Consider the following 17,731-nt stretch of genomic DNA (forward strand, 5'->3'; position numbering starts at 1 on the left):
CACGTATGTATATGCACTGTCCATGTGTACACACAGTACAGGCATATGTACCTTTTGCACATTGGTACAGTATGTGTATATATATCTCTTGTGTGTATGTACAGCACATGAGTAATTTTCATTCACGTGTATATACAGTACAGGTACAGGTATCATTCATCTGCATGTAGGACACATTTTGTTTCATCAAGAAACCAAACCACCAAAAAGGAAAAAAAGCTCAAACTGAAGTTTTTCCTTTTATGTTCGATAACCTGAAGAAGGAACAGAGATGGCAAATAACCTAGTATTAAAGATCTCAAAATTACAAGTTTCAACATCCCTCCTAAAGTCAAAACACACAGATAGTCAAAGCTCACAGCATTTTTTGAGTAGTTTCCCAAAGCTCCCTGTTTCTCTGAGTACCTAGAAGATGCCCCTCCCCTTATCCTTCACAGCATGTTGTTAGTATCTCTCCTTTACCTTTATATAAGGTAGGCCTTGTAGGAGACTAACAACATTTGCCTGATCCTCCTCCTAAAACACAAGGTTATATTTCTGGGAAGACTTAAACACATTACGTGGCAGATGGTAATACTGCCCCCAGAAGCTTTCTGAGTTGCTCGCAATAATCCTTCAGCACTATACAACCCTGAATTACTTCAACAGTCCATATCTTAAAGGATACCTTCAGAAAAATTTTAACATTATATTTTAATTATTTAAAATAATCTGTATCGGGGCGCCTGGGTGGCTCAGTGTGTTAAAGCCTCTGCCTTTGACTCGGGTCATGGTCTAAGGGTCCTGGGATGGAGCCCCGCATCGGGCTCTCTGCTCAGCAGCGAGTCTGCTTCCCCCTCTCTCTCTGCCTGCCTCTCTGCCTACTTGTGACCTTTGTCAAATGAATAAATAAAATCGTTAAAATAAAATAAAATAAAATAATCTATGATATATATAAAAGATCTCAGTTATCGAGACTACTTGGTGAATCAAACTCAATTTCAAAGCGCTCTGTCTACTAAATGGATTTTTACTATTTTGGGGAAAAAAATGTAAATCTGTCTAAAAAATGAAAAACAAAAAAGCCTTCAATGTAAAGTAAAAACAATCTGTTCAATTTAAGTACTCTACACAATACTGTAGCTAGGCAGTTTTTATCATCTATGTCAAATTTTTAAATACTTACAACTCCCATTAATAAAAGAATACTGAAATCATTTACTAAAAATAAAGTATACAGAACCACTGCACCAGGCAACAGATTGATGCTATGTTATAGCAAGAATACGGAAAGGTTTTTTTGGTTAAAAAGATACCAACATGGGATTAAAATGATGGGAGTGGAGGAAGAAAGGACGACAAACACTAAAATGCAGGGAAGGAAGCACATGTCCCTGGTCCGCTGAGACATGTATACGGAGTTGTGAAGGAGTCTACCGTCTGCCTCAGAGCTGCCCGCAGCATCTTTCTACCTACAAATAGGATCTCATTCCTTCTTTACCATCTCCCTAAGACACAATGATCCGCTTAGTATTTAAAACCTTTCATATGTTGGTAAACATGAAAATGATTACAAAATAAAGGAAAAATCATCAACCCTCTACATGTTTGATTATAATTGAAGTAAATTTTAAAACACAACCAATATTCTTCTGTTTTAGGACATCTTTTCCTGAAAAAAAAAATCTACAAGTCAAAACTCACCTTTCTGATTCTACCTAAGATAAAAACCAAAACTCTGTTCTAATCTAAAAAGCAGAAAACAAACATTTTGATATTTATCTTTAATCACTGTGTTTGGTAAATACTTATAATCTTCCAATGACCAGATCACAACTTTAAAAAATATTTTCTGCTAAAAGAAAATGATACTAGATTAATGTATGAGAGGGACAACCCAAGCACTGGATACTTTATATGTCATTAACTCTAACCTTTCAGCAAGACAGTCATTTGCTAGACATTTAGCAAATATCAAATTCTTAGCTTTTTATTTATTTTTTTTTAAGATTTATTTATTTATTTATTTGACAGAGAGAAATCACAAGTAGATGGAGAGGCAGGCAGAGAGAGAGGGGGAAGCAGGCTCCCCGCTGAGCAGAGAGCCCGACGCGGGACTCGATCCCAGGACCCCGAGATCATGACCTAAGCCGAAGGCAACGGCTTAACCCACTGAGCCACCCAGGCGCCCAAATTCTTAGCTTTTTATTAATCATTTAGGCTCTTTGACATTCAGGTACATTACTTGATGCCCCTCAAACCACCAACTAAATGAAATGGTTATTAACCAGGCAGTCACTACTTGTTAAATCATCACAAAGCAAAAAGCAAGTTTGTCTTAACTGTTGTTGTTAGATTTGGGGTTTTTTTGTTTGTTTGTTTTGGGGTTTTTTTTGCAAGAGAGTAAAGGAGAGAGAGCAAGTGAGCACGAGAGGGGAAAGGGAGGGGGAGAAGCAGTCTCCCCACTGAGCAGGGAGGCCAAGGCAGGACTCGATCCCAGGACCCTGTGATCATGACCTGAGCCAAAGGCAGATGCTTAATCCACTGAGCCACCCATACTTTTGGATGTCAATTAAAAAGAAGAGAATCTCTACCGTTAAATCTGTAAGTTGTTGGTTATTTTCCAAGTACCAGACTTCCTTGTCTGTGTCTTCCTCCTATTAGCCAGGCAACGAGCACCTGGGTCAGTCCTTTGTCTACTCAGGACCCCATTCCCTCTATAGCTGCATGTGTGTACGAGGTACCTTTTCTTCTTTTTCTCCTCCTTTCTTTCTTTATTGTATTGTATTACATTAGTCACCATACAGAACAGCATTAGTTTTTGATGTAGAGTTCCATGATTCATTGTTTGCATACACTAAGTACTTTTTTACTCACTAATGCATTTCTAAAGGCAATCAGTCAAAAAAATAAATCATTATATTATATATCCACTTGAAGTTTTTTTTTTTTTCTTTCCCTAAAGATTTCATTTATTTGACAGAGAGAAAGAGTGCAGAAGCAGGGGGAATGGCAGGCAGAGGTAGAGGAAGAAGGAGATGCCCCACTAAGTGGGATGTTGGGGCTTGATCCTAGGGCCCTAAGATCATGACTGAACTGAAGGCAGGCCACTTAACCAACTGAGCTACCCAGGCGCCCTTCCACTTAAGTTTTAAAAAAGAAACCAGAGAATGCTCTCATACAAACATACAAGCTAAAAAAAAAAAAAAGTATATACCAATGTAGATTTAAAGAGAAAACATGATCTTATATAAACCACTCTAAACTTTACTTTTAGTTATATTTATAATTTAAAATACATTTCTTTAAAATTTTATATAACAACAAAAATCTGGGATGAAAATTCTCATGCTTCACTAGAGGGCCTAACTACTGTACAATGAAGCTTAGCATAGACTGTAACAGTGCTGTAACTCCCAAGTGCCATTATGATGATACCTGTTTCACGAACACAGAAGACTGGTTCTTTAAATAAACACACAGCAACTCTTACAGCAACGGAGATAAGAACCTAACAATTTGAAAAGGAAGGATTAAGAAAGAAGGAAGAGAATGATTAAGAACCTGAATTTGGGAGCAGCTGGGTGGCTCAGTCGGTTAAGCAGCCGCTCTTGATTTAGACTCTTGATTTCGGCTCAGGTAATGACCTCAGGGTCCTGGGATCAGGCCCCACATCCCGCTCCACACTCAGTGGGACGGCTCCTTGAGGATTCTCTCTTTCCCTCTCCCTCTGCACCTCCCCCACTCTTGCGTTTGCACACACGCTCTCTCTCTCTCAAATAAATAAATACTTAAAAATTAAAAAAACAATTTTCAAGTCTGGCAGAAAAAAAAAAGACAACTGGCACTAGGACTTCCTACAATACCACCAATATCAAATCAAACAAAATCTAGCTCTGGCAGAACACAGCAGATAAAATACGTAATCAGGAAGATTAAGCAAGCAAGCAAAAAGGCCAAGGAAAATTTCTTCGGTTTTGAAATGAAATAACCTTGTGAACACTGCATCAGATTCACAAATAGAACACTTTTCCATTTCAGTAAGACCATAACTTGTGAAGCTAAATGGATTATAAACATGAAAGCTGTGTGTAAGACAACAGTGTGTGTGTGTGTGCACATGCACACATATGTGAAAGCTGGGAAATAGTGACTGTGCACACAAAGGTGACGGATCACACAAAAAAGTTCATGATTGACACACAGTAAAAGAAATTATGAAGAAGAAATTATGGATCTGTTATTTATCAGTCCTAAAGCTTCCTCAAACCTCATATTCCTAAAATTATTAGGTTTTCTGATATCACTACACACCCATCAGGAAGAAAGCAATCTGCTTCCACAAAAGTATGTACAAAATTTTCCATTATCATTATCAGTGACTGTTATGGCTTTCCCTTGTCACAGTAAATGTTTATTTAAACAAACACTATTAACAAGCTGATGAGTATTTTGTCTCTACCAAAGTATACATTCACTATTTTTTTGCTCAGATAGAGGTGAAAATGAGATTGCAGAAGATCTTCGTGAATATGTAAACTACTTTAACACAGAAAACTGAAACTTCAATAAACGTATTTTAAACTGCTTACTGTGTTTCCAAGACAAGCCATACTATTTAGAAGTAACAGGGAAAAATAATGTGCATCTTCTATTTCTGTGCCCAATAGTAAATGACTATAATTCTGCTTAAATATTATATATTAACATTATCCAGTTTTAAAATTGAAAGGGTTTTGTGAATTCTTTCGTCACATTTTCCTTAAGTTACTCTAGATTCTACTCCTAACAGCAATGTAACTCTGGGATACCACAATAAGATAATCTTTTATGATCAACTTACACTACAGTTTTCAGGTGGAACTAGAAGTTGAGTAATCTCACCACCATGCACACAGAAGATATGTTTCATTTCTCCAGAAAATATGTCCCAAATTATGACGGAAAAATCCACGCCTCCAGATATCAGGTATCTTTGGTCATAACGAGCTGAGACCTGATGAGGATACAGCAAACATGTGACCTTGTTCCGATGACCGCGAAGTGTTCTGTGAGGTGGCCAACCTGTGAATGAGGTTTTGGATTTAAAATGGGAAAATTAAAGTCTTACAAATTTTCAACAAATAAAAGCAAACACGAATTGTCAGAATAGCTATAAATTTTATCATCAAAAAAACCTCTAACTTTATCTTCTAAAATACTCTGTCCCATACAGTAGCTATTAGCCACGTAAGGCTGCTCAGCATGTAAAATGTAGCTAGGGCAGACTCAGATGTGCTGGAAAATACAGAGGCGAGGCCAGGGATTTAGCACAAACAAGTAAGTAACATATCTCATCTATAATTTTTTATATTGATTGCCATTGATTTTATATTGTAAAATTGAAATTTTTTCAATTCCAAAAGTTGAAATGAAAATACTTTTCCTATATTGGTTATATAAAACAGATTATTAAAATTAATTTCATCTGCTTCATTCTTTGCTAATGTGAATATAGAAAATCACATACTCATATATACATATTTCTCCTGGACAGCACTATTCTAAAAGATCGGCAGTATTACTGTTGACTTGGTTATTACTATAAAGCTAACTAAAAATAAATGAAACTATTAACATACACCAAGAGGTAAAATCAGACACTTTGTCACATACAGTCATTACATGGTATGTATTCTAATAATAGGTACTAAGTATTTCTTACCTGCACTGGCATTAAATTCTACCAACTCCTAGCACACTAACAACTAAGCCGATTCATTGTACTTGTTACAAAGAGGGAAAACACTGTCAATATCATGGTTACAGAGTTCGCAGAACACTTTAGACATTGGTAGACCTTCAGTATACCTCTTCGGAGCATGTGTTCCCCTTGCAGCAGCTGTACTATGGCCGTCTGTGTGGCAGGTACAATAATGATGCTTCCATCCTCACGGCCACAAACAAGTCGTCCATGTGCTGGTATGTACACACTTGCGGTTACTTTAAGAGGCTCATTACTATTGGGAATCACACTCAGCTGATCTATAATTCCAGCAGGACAAGGATTCAGTTTATCAAATGCCTCTTGCAAACTAATAGAAGTTGTCATTTTTAGCTCTGTGGAGGTTTGTTATGTATCCAAAAAAAAAAAAAAATTGTCCATGTTAGAAAAAAAATTAAACATTAAAATAAATGTACTTAGAGTTGATTCAGTAATATATATCAAAGAAGGGTAACTGTGATAAAACTGTAATTCTAGGGTGCCTAGGTGGCTCAGTGGGTTAAGCCTCTGCCTTCAGCTCAGGTCATGATCTCGGGGTCCTAGGATCCAGCCCCACATCAGGCTCCCTGCTTCCCTCTCTCTCTCTACCTATTCTCCACCTACTTGTGATCTCTGTCAAATAAATAAATAAAATCTTTTTTAAAAAAAACTACAATTCTAAGAAGAATAAAATGACGCATACACTATGAATTTATTATGCAATGGTTAATATTAGGTTGCTAAATTAAAAGAACTGAGAAATTGCTACACATGATTTATTACTGTCTTCTTTACCTTCCTGTTTATCAGGTGTGTCTGATATGTTCCAAATATTCAATCTTCCTGAAGAATCACCCTGAATTAATAGTTTATGGAGGTGTTCCTTGAATCCACAGAAGAACCGAGTAACAGGAGGACAAATCAGCAACTGCCAAAGGAAAAATAAAATTGGTCAAATATTTTAAGTTGGTCTTTTTTTTTTTTTTTAAGGTAATCTCTATACCCAACATGGGTCTTGAACTCATTATCCTGGGATCAAGAATCGCATTCTCTACCAACTAAGCCATCCAGGAGCCCCTTCTACTAATCAAAATATTTCACATATTAACTTTTTTTTTTTTCAGATAAGAATGTTAAGTGCTTTGCCTCAGAACCAGAGTAAAAAAAAGTAATTATAGCATGAATCTTCAACAATAGTTTAATGTAACTTTACAGCATTAATTACACATCAGCTAATATTCAAGTCCAATAAAATACAAACATACAAAGAAATGAAAACTACATTTAGAGTCTTTCTCTAAACTTAGTATTTATATTTTTTCTCTACTTTAGAAAAACTGATCACTCACACAACAGTGCAATTTATTTAACTGTCTCCTATCAATTAATACAAAGATATGCCACTCTTTACCAAAAAGAAAAGTCTCCACTTTAAAGGTCAAAAGGGGAGAACTCGCTAAACCTAGCTTTTTGTCCATCACTGATTAGTAACTAAGAGTAGCAGCAAAATTAAAACTACCCAAACTGTACAAGTAGAAGACTCCATTTTTTAAAGCAGCATATTTTCAACTAATAGCATGACATTTTACTTGATCACATTTATATAATTAATTTGAACCTAGCCTGACACGTTAACTATAAACCACTAGGAACAACACCATTCATTAGGCTCTTATGTATACTTTTTTTTAAAACAAATTTTTTTCTGATTTTATGCCTTCAGTGAGATCACTTATTTGAAAATACTAAATAGGGGTGGGCTCATAAAATTAAAGTTTAGATGATCAATTCACAAATACTTGAATATTAAAGCATAGAATCATATCCTGAAAAGCAGAAAAAAAATTTTCAGTTATGTCAACTAGAGTTAACAAAAAACCTACTTACTGTATTTAGTGTTAGTATTCCTAAAAATCATTAGCCTATAGAAATAATATATATTATGCATAATCAATTATGTGATTTAAAGTCACAAAATTACTGAATGTTGTAACCAATAAACAACATCCCTAACACGGAGAAGTTGCTGCAGCTATAAAACCAAGATTCCGCATTCCACAGTGTGAGTATCTCACATGTCTCTTAACTTTAAACATACTGGGGAGGTGGTATTTTAAAAAACATAGTATGTACATTGTTTGGTTTTGTTATTTGTTTGTTTGTTTGTTTGTTTGTTTTTAAAGATTTTATTTATTTATTTGACAGAGAGAGATCACAAGTAGACTGAGAGGCAGAGAGAGAGGGGGAAGCAGGCTCCCCGCCAAGCAGAGAGCCCAATGTGGGGCTTGATCCCAGGACCCTGAGATCATGACCTGAGCCGAAGGCAGAGGCTTAACCCGCTGAGCCACCCAGGCGCTCATTTTGCTTTTTCTCTATGTTTTTTTGTACAAGTCATTACCCTTTAGTTTACCTGGAAGTGACTATGTGGCTGGAGAGAAGGGGGCATTCAAGTTAGAGGAGAATGAAGGATAGGTTATAGAGCATCTTAACTGTACAGAGATATATAAATTCTGCAAACTCAAAATATTGAAAAAAGAAATTTCCTTCCCCTCAACATCCCTTCACATAAAGATGGAACAAAATGTTTAAAATGAAAAAGCTGTGCAAACCCAGAATATAAGTAAAGGAAACTTTACTTCGAAAACCAAAGCTTTGTCCTTAATGCTCAAAAAATATAGAGATGAAAACCTAGTACTAAGTGCCACTGCCTTTCAATTTTAAATTGATATTAAGTAGGTTTTTAGAAATCAGGGGCATCTGGGTGGCTCAGTCGATTAAGCACCTGCCTTCAGCTCTCATCATGATCTGGGGGTCCTGGGATTAAGTCCCATGTCAGGCTCCCTGCTCCTGCGCTCTCACTCACTCACTGTCTCAAATAAATAAATAAAATCTTAAAAAAAAAAATCGTAATAAACTTTGGTTTTCATAGAGAAAAAAAATTTTTTATTCTTTATTTCTAATGCCTGATCATTTAAAACACTATATGATTTTGGGGGTGCCTGGATGGCTCAGTGGGTTAAAGCCTCTGCCTTTGGCTCAGGTCATGATCCCAGGGTCCTGGGATCAATCCCCACATCGGGCTCTCTGCTCTGAGGGGAGCCTGCTTTCTCCTCTCTCTCTCCCTGCCTCTCTGCCTGCTTGTGATCTCTGTCAAATAAACAAACAAACAAAAAACCACTATATGATTTTGGAGATATACTGCAATGCCTTATCCAAGTAATGAACTATTACTAATCAGCAGTATTCCATGATTATCTTTGCCCTCCTAAAATTATACCTGTCACTATGTTTACAATTGCATGATAGCTTAAATTTATGCCATCAATCTTTTATCAAAAAGTCATTTATTCTATGTAATCAGTATCAGATCATCTGTATTCTTAGAGAAATGTGAACACCAAAAGCATATATGATTAAGATATGCAAATCATATATGTGCTTATAAATGACCATATCATGTTTTATGACATTTAACACAATGCCCTGAATCTTTCCAATTCTTAGCAACCAAAAGACATCGACAGATGCAGTTGTGAAAAATTTTCCATGTCAGTATCAATTATAAATGAGACCTGAAGAACTTTACCCCTTTATCTGTTCGATCCAAGAGGCTATGTTGCACAGGAGGAATTAAATTTTCAACTGCTTTCCCCACATCACTGCGGAATGAATCACTAGCTGGAAGGCAACTGAAAATGAGAAAAATATAACATCCAATTAAAATACTGGCATCAAATATTTTATCATACCATATGAGGAGGATTTTTGGACGATAGACAAAATATGGATTTTCAAATTAGAGTGAATTTAATGTAGGCATTAATATCATTAAAATACCCAACTTCAAAATAATAAATAAATAAATAAAACACCCTACTTCAAATAAAGAGCCACCTAATTTTTGTACTTAGAAGTTAAACTAGAATTATAAATCTAACTTGAGAAAACCTTAGGAGACTTGGGGCGCCTGGGTGGCTCAGTGGGTTAAAGCCTCTGCCTTTGACTCAGGCCATGATCCCAGGGTCCTGGGATGGAGCCCCTCCTTGGGCTCTCTGCTCAGCGGGGAGCCTGCTTCCTCCTCTCTCTCTACCCACCTCTCTGCCTACTTATGATCTCTGTCTGTCAAATAAATAAATAAAATCTTAAAAAAAAAAAAAAAAACTAAGAAAACCTTAGGAGACTCTTGGTCTCAGGAAACAAACGGGAAGTTGCTGGAGTGGAAGGGGATGGGAGGGATGGAGTGGCAGGTGATGGACATTGGGGAGGGTGTGTGCTATGGTGAATGCTGTGAATTGGGTAAGACTGACGAATCACAGACCTGTACCCCTGAAACAAATAATACATTATATGTTATTTTTAAAAAGTTCTGAAGTTTTTTACCTAAATCATTTATATTTTAAATATTTTCATACATCTGAGTTATGCCCTGAATTCAGACTCTTTGCTTTGACTAAAGTCCTAACTTATTATTGATTGAATACCTGGCAGGTAGTTTGTAAATATAACTTTGTCCATTTTCAGTCCAAATGATGACTTTATCTGCTGACACAAAGTCACCTCCAGTCCACGTTTGTCCATTTTCACTAGGACCCGAACACAGCAAGGAATAGTCTCCAGCATCAAATACCTATAAGGAACAAGAAATTCCCAATCTAATCCACGTTGGTGTCATTTAAGTAAGATACAGTGACATTTAAACTAAAAACAAGGCGCAGCTGGGTGGCTCAGTCAGTTAAGCACCTGCCTTCAGCTCAGGCCAAGATTCCAGGGTCCTGGGATCGAGCCCCAACTGTTAGGCTTCCTGCTCAGTGGGGAGCCTGCTTCTCCCTCTCCTTCTCAAACAAAATCTTTTAAAAAAACAGACTAAAATCAAAGCAAAACTTCTGGAAATACATTTAACAAACTCAGGCCTTTAAAATTCACTACCTCAAGTTAAAGACATTGTGTCAGTGAGCTATGGGGCTCGGTCAACTTCACCAGGGAAAACACAACAAGGGACTCAGCTGTGTGCCTCTCTGGGGTCAGGCATATGATAAGGGCAGGCATGCTGCCTTACATAGGGCCAGGGGATCCTTAGCCCTTCTTATCTAAAAGGAGGAATATTCTATAATCTTTTTTTTTTATTTATTTATTTGACAAACAGAGACCACAAGTAGGCAGAGAGGCAGGCAGAGAGAGAGGAGGAAGCAGGCTCCCTGCTGAGCGGACAGCCCGATGCGGGGCTCGATCCTAGGACCCTGGGATCATGATCTGAGCCGAAGGCAGAGGCTTGAACCCACTGAGCCACCCAGGCTCCCCTAAAAGGAGAAATATTCTATCGAGAATTCCAAGTCACAAGGAACCAGCCTCTAGAATGCATGGTTATGACTCTTGTTTTATTTCTACATCCAGTAACACTATTTCTAATAAACCTAGACATCAGAATATCTCTTTACTAATATGGGAATTACCTTACTTTATTTTATCCTGGGGCTGATGCACAGTAAATAGGAAGTTAAAAGACTGAGTTTTATTATTTAATAATTCTCACATATAAATGTCAAGTCCCCTGTACCCACCCCCCCAAAAAAAAGTCAAGTCAGCAACACAGGCTATCTGGTGCTTTGCATCTGTAAGATACATCAAAGTTTACAAAGTCCCTTTACGTCACTATCTCTTAAGAGCCTTTTGAATGCAGGAGGCAGGAATTGCTATTCCATTTTACAGACAGCAAACTGACCCAAATGAGGGTTACATCACCCACTCAAGGTCACATGTCCATTAAGTGCTAGAGCTAGGACTAAAAATCCTGATCTCTTAATTCCTAGAATAATTTTTCTACCACCTTCAATGACTGGTAAAAGTGTATTCTATAGGGCTAAAAAATTCAATGGCTTAGAATTTTTATTTTAGTTTTCCTTAAATAAAAAGCAAACTGCTTATACAGAGCCTTTTTGAAATTAAAACAAATCCTATCTGAATTTACCATGATTTGCTATATTAATCACTATTACATTAACACTACAATAATAGCCAAGACAAGTCTAACTAAGAATGGAGACCACCCTCCAGACTTATCATCTGAGAAAACAAATTGTGAAGCCTATAGAAAAGAAAACAATACAGTACTGATGCATAAACAGAAAAATCAACAATTCCAGAAACAGATTCCAGTAACCACCGGAACAGAATGTATTATAAAGGAACAACAATAGAAAAGTGAATTATTCAACAAATGGCACCAGGCACTGGGGGTCCATCTGGAATAAAGACATTGTATCTACATCTTGCAATGTATACAAAATAAATTCCAGATTAAATATTTGAAGATAGTGCTCGCTTCGGCAGCACATATACTAAATATATGAAGATATATAAAGTAAAATTATACAAATATTAGGAAAAATGAATTTTTTTTAAAGCTCAGCTTGTGATGAGCCCTTTAGAACATCTAACAAACTGCTAGAACCCATAAAAGATGATAATCTAACCACTGAAAATAAGAAACTTCTTTTTGGCCATAAGTATTTGGAAAAGTCATTCTATTCAGTTAGTAGTACTATCTTAATGTTGTTTTACTATGCATTTCCCTGAGTAATGAAGCTGAGCACCTTTCTATACATTTATTAGCCACCGGCTTTCTTTTTTTGAAACACTTTTGTCCATTTTCTTATTGGATTCTTTTTGTGCTGTTCTCACGTACTTATGTGAGAACAGAATGCTTATTATGAACACACAAGAAATGGCATTAGATACTGCCCCTGCAGAGGGGAAGGAAAAGTACGATGGGAAAAAGATGTGTCAAACTACGTCCTCCTACACTCCGAGTTTATTACTATTTGCACGCGCTTTCGTTTTTAAGACAAAGGAAGGATCCCACGTACTCAGGGTAACCGCTGCTGCTAGCTTGTCCTCTCTAATCTGATCCGGCAACAGTAGTGGTGGCGAGGATAAGGTTAAGGTGTCGCCCGCCGCCCTGGCCTGTCGGGTCAGTCACAGCCCGTCCCCTGCGAGGCAGGGTCACACGGCAGTAAGGAGAGCAGCTGCCCAGCTCAGGCTGGCAGCGCTGACGCCCAGCAACTCCACCCGCGCCTGAACCCCCTCGCTCAAGCTTTCGGTGCCCCCTACACCTCACGTGCCTCATGTGCAAAATGAGGAAAGTGGTAGGTCCAACTGCAGCCGGCAGCCTCCGCGACTGCCCCGACCTGGTATCCAAACCCTTCTGTAATCCTCTCCCCGGAGCACGCTGGGATTTTGTGACGTTTCTAGACAACGGACCAGGGGAGAAGAGGTGGGTCATGGCTACAACCCCCCCTGCTTGCTTGCTACCCTGAAGGAAGACCATTCCCAGGCTGTGGGGGGCGCACACGCAGCGAACCAGTGTCTCCAGCCAACGGTCAGCTGGACGTTCAGCCCGCTAACCAGTGAGTGGGGAAGCTGCAGGCAGAACCGCCCTACGTGACTCCGGCGAGGCCACTGCGATCCTGGCTGCCACCGTGACTGCAGCCTGTGGGAGACCCTGAGCCAGAGGCGCCCAGCTAAGCCGTGCCCAGACTGCACACCCGCAGCTCGGGCTGTGACACACGAACCAGAGGGGGACTGATAAACATGCATTGTTTAAAATTGCTAAATTTTGGAGTAATCTGCTATGCAGGATTAGGTGATCGATACACCACCCCTCAGAGAGCTGTGAGGATTTAAAGAAACAATACATGAAAAGCTTTGAAATATATGCTAGGCACAAGTGGTCAAAACATGCTGGTTCTTTTTCTGTTATGGAAATACTGAAGTCTGGGAAGGTGGAGGTAACAAACTCTTTTCATCATTAGCTCTCCAGTGATGTAGGAAGGCCTTCCCAAATCCAACAAGTTGAACAGAATGGCCATTGGGAATAACAACAAACTACAAAGATAGGTCAGCCTGCAGAAAATTCACCGCTGCTGCTTATGTTGTGCTGAGGAAATAATGACTGAAACAGTAGCAAAAGGTAGACATTAAGATCAATGAAATAATAATCATTAATAGAATCATTCTATAACTCAGAACAAAAAAGGTTAACGATACATAACCAAATCCCAACCCCTACAAATTTGATATCAAAATCACATACGAATTCCAAAGGGTTAAAATATTCTTTGACCAAGCTCTTCCTTATAATTATCTTTGGAAGTCTAATAAACCAACACCTCGAAGGGTAAAAATACAGCTTCTTACTTATGTGGCTATCTTACCCTCCAATATCTGGAGCACACAACCAAAAGTGACCTTTGTGTGAATGCACAAAAAGAAATGCTTTGGCAATTCTGACAATAAATCGGTTTGGACTCCTCCTCAAATATTGGCTCAGTATCCTGAAAAAAAAAAGATATGTAAAACGTTAGGAATGGTTTGGTTGTCAGTTAAAATGTATGATAATACAATGATAAAAATAAATAAAATGGAAGAAAGATATCACTTGATATATTCACCATTTTAGCCTCTCATGTAAGAATGAAGGTAACAAAAATACTCTCCAAACACAACCAGGCACAATATCTTGACACAAAGTTACTCAAGATTAAAATGCTGATGATAATCAGTGTCAACACCGTGGCAATAACAGATGATAAAAGTGAGTCGATCCTAAATTCTGTATCTATATGTCCTTCTAGGTTAAAAAAAAACAACTAATCAATTCCTCCAGGTCCTCCTCCAGTTTGAGCGTGTGAAAATTCAGTAGCTGTAGAGATTAGCATCAATACTGTCGGAATACTGATCCACTGTTCCTACTGACAGAGTTACAAGGAATTCAAACCCAAACAACAGAGAGAGAACTAAAATTGGCTTTATGTACTTTTTGTGTTGGTTTGCTTTGTTTTTTTTTTCCCTCAAGCAAACTATCTCTTAACTTTAATAGAAGCAACCGAGGAAAATGCCAGCTCTTCTGTGTTTCTCTACTTTATATCTTGTACAGTATATTTCTCTATTTCATATCCTCAAAAGAGCAGATCTCTGCCATCAAAAGCAAAAACATAATACACTTACAGAGACAACATACTAGGGGATGTTCTAATACTATGTCAATAAGGCTCTTGAAAAAGAATAGTTTTCTCCTGGCCCTTGAGGAAAAAAGGGGAGGGGCCTATCGTTGCTAAAATTGAAGACTCTGTAAGAACAGAGCATCTGTCTCACCTGCATGCCACTTATTTCAGAGGTAACGATCCAGACCTTCAAGATGCCCGTTGCTGAGAGTGCGACCACAGTGTCCTCTAAGTCGAGAGGGACCAAGAAGCCAAGGTTACAAATATAATACACTTTTTTTGCAAATAGTAACATGGCTTGTATTAATAATAATGCTTTTTCACTGGTGTAAAAGCATAATTCTATATTTCATGAAATAACAGAAGCCAGATTTTGAAACAAATTTGAAATTCAAGGAAAAGGTGTTTGCAGCTACTTCAATTTTTTTATTTCTAATCAACCGGCTTTTAATCATTTCAAATGTTCCTGATCACTATGATTACTCGATGATTTAACAAAGAATATTTACTCTTCAACATTCACTTTTAAGTATTTGTCATGGATGAACACACTCACTTGACGTCTTGAAGACACGCATTTCCCCACTGTCCCACCCACTTTGCCTGACTTCTAGACATTCTATGGCACATTACACCCTGCATAGACTGTGATCAAGAGAAGACGTGACCTAAAAACAGAATGCATAAGCTGTAGGTAAGAAAGCAATCACAGCATACACGAAACATACAAGAAACTCTCACCCGGGCTCCAGAGGGAGCCCTGGATGAGGGCTGAGATTTGAAATGAGATTTGAAAATCTCTTCACTAACTACCCAATAAACTGTGGATAACTTAACTAACCTGTCTTAAGTTCAATAAGCAAATACAAATGAGTAACAACAGTACTGAGCTTAATGGGCTGCTACGAGAATTAAGACATACCACAGGTAGAGCACTCAGTATGTCAGTCAAGATGAGTTATTACTATTATAAAAAAGAACCATTTGCTGTCCTTAACTAAAAACTTCCCTGTATTACACAGTTCTCCAGACAGTGTAAGGCTCGGGGATGCAGTGATTACAAGTCATGAGCCTGGCCAGAGACACTAACAACTGCTCACAAATCTGTCAATTTATAGTCGAAGTGGAATATCCCAATACAGCTAAAATTCTCAAATATCCAAAGACTAGAATACAGTAAATGCAGATTAATATTTTTGCAAGTTTATAAACTGGTAATATTTTAAAGTGCATGCACAGCACAAAAGTTTTCATCAGTGACAGCCTATCCTGTTCCAACCAGAGTAAGTACATGTATATCTCATATGGAAATCGTGCAAAAATTCAAAATATGCAAACTGCTTGTCACAAATATAGTTCTTTCTTAAAGAAAACATGGCTTGTAACTAAGATTACAGGTGAACTAATAATGAGTTCCCTATTGCCTGGAAAATGAAGTTGAATCTCTTTTTCACTGCTATGCTCTTAAATAAAGCAGTAATTCTCTAACAGGCATTAAAAAGCCTCTACTTAAGAAGGTCCCAGATTACAGAAGCCTATTCAGTTTTATTTCACTGAACATCTCTCAAATATATGTGACCACAGAGCCCCCCTTTTTCACTAATACCTGTTAACAAATTTCAGAACCAATACCCTGCAGACAAGCCCTTGGGAAGTGCTGCAAACCATCTACTCTGTTTCATAGCCACCGCTGGACCTCAGACCTGCACCACCCTCAACTGGGGTATTAAAATTCTCTCCCATCTAAACCATTCTCAACAACGCCACCAAAGTGATGCTTAAAACCCAAGTCCCAGAGCGCCTGGGTAGCTCACTTGGTTGAGCATCTGCCTTTGACTCAGGTCCTAATCTCAGGGTCCTGGCATCAAGCTCCCAACATCAGGCTCCCTGCTCAGTGGGGAGTCTGCTTCTTCCTCTCCCTCTGTGTCCCACCTCATGGTCACTTTCTCTCTCAAATAAATAAATAAAATCCTTAAAAAAATAAAATAAAACTTAAGTCTCTTCAAGCATTCTTACCAGAGGTTGTCCAACACCTACAGCAAGGACCAGAAAGCTATCGCTCATGGATCAATTGAGCACACTGGCTGTTTTTTGTAACTAACATTTTAATAGAACACACACAGGCTCATTCACTTTACACTATGTGCTTTTATGCTACACTGGCAGAATGGAGTAATTGAAACATCACATGGACTGCAAATCCTAAAATATTTAGTATATGGTCCTTCACGGAAGAAGTCTACCAATCCCTGATCTACAGGACAAAACCCAAGTTCCCTAGCTAGCACACAAGGCCCTTCTTGATCTGCCCCCCATCGACTCTGTCAACCACAGATGGCCCCACTCCTTCCCTCAAACTTATGTTTTATGCTTATGAAATATATCATATATGATACAGAACTCTGTAGTAAGTACCTATCATGTCAGGGCTCCGAAGTCCCCAAAGGGCATCACACACTGACCTTGTGTTCGGTGGGATCGGATAATACTCATGGAGCTAATCCAGTCTGGAGAGATCTTTGATACTAAGGAGTATAACACCTCAAGGCTGGTGGCATCCACAACGAGGATTTCAGGATAGTGGCCATGGCATAAAAGCCTTCCTTCCCGCTGATTTCCAACAGAAAACTGGTAGAACTAAAAGGGAAAAGAATTTTAAATGTTCTCCTTTACTTCTGAGACTCGATTCACAAGCACTCATCATGCTTATTATGGCACTCAATTTCCCCAGTACCAGACAGGTGTTATATGTCACTTATTATAGGTGTCTATGTATGTATACACAATCCCCCAAATTACATTGATATTTTAAAGTATCTCACAAAAATTACTCTTCCTAACATCCTCCCTTTTGAATAATTCTGGAGCAGAAGTCACAGTAATTCTTCATTTTTAATCCTCCTATAGCATCTAAAACAGAACTGTTGAATGAATTCATAAAACACCTCTATAAAATCAACTTCACAGATCAAAGCAAAAACAATCTTTTCACAAAGCAAAGCAAAAAATA

The 17,731-nt window shown here is 38.1% G+C and overlaps 1 protein-coding gene across 3 annotated transcripts in view; it reads right to left on the minus strand.

Annotated features, from left to right (window-relative positions):
* WDR7 (WD repeat domain 7) overlaps positions 1 to 17,731 on the minus strand; it is a 367,702-nt gene that overhangs the window by 312,443 nt on the left and 37,528 nt on the right. For all 3 annotated transcript variants that reach the window (XM_044242906.1, XM_044242905.1, XM_044242907.1), the window contains exons 5-12: positions 17,184 to 17,358; positions 14,873 to 14,949; positions 13,933 to 14,052; positions 10,204 to 10,349; positions 9,309 to 9,411; positions 6,518 to 6,650; positions 5,830 to 6,078; positions 4,823 to 5,043 (exon numbers count right to left, since the gene is read on the minus strand). In XM_044242906.1, coding sequence (XP_044098841.1) covers positions 4,823 to 5,043; positions 5,830 to 6,078; positions 6,518 to 6,650; positions 9,309 to 9,411; positions 10,204 to 10,349; positions 13,933 to 14,052; positions 14,873 to 14,949; positions 17,184 to 17,358 — 1,224 coding nt within the window. The remainder of the gene's footprint in view (positions 1 to 4,822; positions 5,044 to 5,829; positions 6,079 to 6,517; positions 6,651 to 9,308; positions 9,412 to 10,203; positions 10,350 to 13,932; positions 14,053 to 14,872; positions 14,950 to 17,183; positions 17,359 to 17,731) is intronic.

The sequence above is a fragment of the Neovison vison genome, chromosome 3, assembly GCF_020171115.1.
Source record: "Neovison vison isolate M4711 chromosome 3, ASM_NN_V1, whole genome shotgun sequence".
NCBI classification, from domain to species: domain Eukaryota; kingdom Metazoa; phylum Chordata; class Mammalia; order Carnivora; family Mustelidae; genus Neogale; species Neogale vison.